Source organism: Chiloscyllium plagiosum, unplaced genomic scaffold (assembly GCF_004010195.1).
Source record: "Chiloscyllium plagiosum isolate BGI_BamShark_2017 unplaced genomic scaffold, ASM401019v2 scaf_87475, whole genome shotgun sequence".
Taxonomy (NCBI): domain Eukaryota; kingdom Metazoa; phylum Chordata; class Chondrichthyes; order Orectolobiformes; family Hemiscylliidae; genus Chiloscyllium; species Chiloscyllium plagiosum.
The window spans coordinates 1-2,674 of record NW_025183655.1 but is presented as its reverse complement, the minus strand read 5'-3'; the positions used below and the strand labels follow the sequence as shown (position 1 = coordinate 2,674).

The 2,674-nt window shown below is 46.1% G+C and overlaps 1 protein-coding gene across 1 annotated transcript; it reads right to left on the bottom strand.

The window, feature by feature from the left end:
• Window positions 1-37: 37 nt before the first annotated feature.
• LOC122545495 (heat shock 70 kDa protein 13-like) lies at window positions 38-1,537 on the bottom strand (the record flags this gene model as incomplete). Its single annotated transcript, XM_043684498.1, has 2 exons — window positions 38-259; window positions 1,184-1,537. Coding segments are annotated over 2 exons (576 nt in total), but the record flags the coding sequence as incomplete, so codon positions are not given.
• Between the last annotated feature and the right edge of the window lie 1,137 nt (window positions 1,538-2,674).

The following is a 2,674-nucleotide window of genomic DNA, read 5'->3' as shown; positions in this document are numbered from 1 at the left end:
TTCCCCCAACTCCATCCCCTCAATCCCATCTCCCAACCTGCTTACCCGCCAGCTGTGCAGCCTTCACCGTGTGGTTCCTCTGCCTCTCATCGAACTCTGCTGGTACGGAGATGACAGCTTTGCTCACTGGTACTCCCAGGTACTCCTCGGCCAGCTTCTTCAATTCGAACAATAACCGGGAGCCGACGTACTCAGGCGTGACGCTCAGCGACTCATTAGCAAAAACTGAGAACTCAGCATGACCCTTATTGTAGAGGATCTATCAAACAAAAACATATAGGCTATGCAATATCTACAGAGAGAAAGAATACCAAGATACTCCTTGCACAATATTCTTAACTCATCTGCTACATGTTTCTACCCTGTCACCACATGATGCACATACACCCTTAAGGGAAGGCATGTTAATTTGCAATCAATCATTACCATTTCCACAGAATATAATTCAATAGCCTCTTTGAGCAGCAGGAAAGCTGTAAGATGTGTGTGTACTATAGTGTCCCAGTATAACTATGTAGTCTCATCTTCAAAAACCAACCTGCCACCAAGTTGCACTCATCACTATTCAACACCACATGGACTGACAAATGACAGCACGAGTAATTTATTTCAAGGCAATGACAGACTTATCCCAAACAGTACTGTACCCCAATACTATACAGTGACAGGCACCTGCCCACACCAATACTGTACTCCAGTGTTATACAATAACAGACCTGTTTCCACCAGTACTGTACCCCATTGCGATATAGTGACAGACCTGTCCCTACCATTTCTGAACTCACCTTATACAATGACAGATCTATTTCGTAACTAAAGCAACTGCGACTGGAAAGTTTCTAGTCCCTTATTAAAGCATTTATCATTATAAATATCCATTCAAATTTTCTCTTAGCCTTCTGTGCTTTAAGGAAATTTAATCTGCCTCTCCTCATTCTTTATTCCAAAATGAATCACTTCACATTTCTCGGTTATGATTTTATACCCAATATGTCTGTGTCCTCCTGCAGCTTCTTCTGAACTATTTCTGCTCCAATTTGAACAATCCTATTTTCTCTACATACTTAAAGCCTCTCGTGCACCGATGCCCTCCTGGTAAATCTATTTTGCACATCCTTCCAAGTCATTATCCCACTCACCTTCCAAAAACTGAGATTATTGATCAAAAGGGCTGTGCTGTTACCTTAAACTGGTATCGGCTGCTTTCGGCTCGGAGCTCCTCTGGGGTGAAATGCTTCCCTATGAAGCGTTTCGCGTCGTACACAGTATTCAGTGGGTTGGCATCTGCAAGTTCCTGCGCTTCATACCCTACTCGCACCTCTTGGTTGGTGAATAACACCATGCTTGGCAGGCTCTTCCGCCCAGCCTTGTCCGCAATCACCTCCACCTTGCCGGTGCCCGGTTGGAACACACCGACCGAGCAGTAGGTTGTGCCAAGGTCCACGCCGATCACCTTTGGTTTGGGTGGGGGGAGGTACTGCTGGGCCAAGTACCCAGCCAAGAGGAGGGCCAGAATCGAGGAGCCTGTAGAAACATAATTTCAAGTGAGAGATTGCTTCATACCACTGTACAGGACGCGGCTTGAGGGAAGCTCTTGTCTTTCCCTCAAGAGATTTTTCAGCTGGCTCAGCTGGCAGAAATCAAACTGTGACCGTAAAGGCTATAGCCATGTGGATAAAACTCCCTCTGAGTCAGATGGTTCTGGGTTCAAGCCCTGTTTCGGAGACTTGTACACAAAATCCAGATAGACACCAGTGCTGTATTGAGTATGTGCTGCTCTGTCAGTGACTACCTCACTCCACGAGACATTAAACTGAGATTCCTTCTGCTGAATGTGAAAGTTCCCACGTTACAATTGCAATCAAAGTAGGAGAATTCTCCCAGCTGACCTGCTCAAAATTTCTCTCTCAATGAGCTTCACTTAAAAAAAACTGGTCATCCCATTCTTACTCACAGCTAGAGCGTCACAAGTGAGTAACTAGGCTGCTGGGTATATGTACACGTCAGCAGTTCAGGTAAGGAACAAGTTTGGCTGTGACCCTTTGGTGTCAGCCACAGCATTTACATGGGAACACCACCACCTTCAAGTTCCCTTCCAAGGCACTCACCATCCTGATTTGGAAATATATCACCTTTCCTTCAATGTCGCTGGCTCCAACTCCTGGAATTGCCTCCTTAAATGCATCTTGGACCTACTTACAGCACATGGACTGCAGAGGTTCTAGAAGGCAGCTCACTATCACCTTCCTGTAAAAGCATTTGCAGGATTCTCAGAATGATGGAAGAGGTCATCAACAATGTTATTAAAGTGGCATTTACACAGGATTGCTCAGCTCACTGATGCTCAGTTTTGGGTTCTACCAGAGCCACTTGGCCCTTGACCTAATTAAAGGCCTGGGTTCAAACATGGACAAAGAAGCTGGACCCAGAGACGAGATGAGAATTACTGTCCTTGCTACCAAGACAGTATTTAACAGAGTCTGACATGATGAAGCCCTAATGAAATCGAAGTGAATGATAACCTCCACTGCACGGTGGCACAGTGGTTAGCACTGCTGCCTCACAGCACCAAGGTCCGAGGTTCGATTCCAGCCTCGGGTGACTGTCTGTGTGGAGTTTGCACATTTTCCCCATGTCTGCTTGGGCTTCCTCCGGGTGCTCCGGTTTCCTCCCA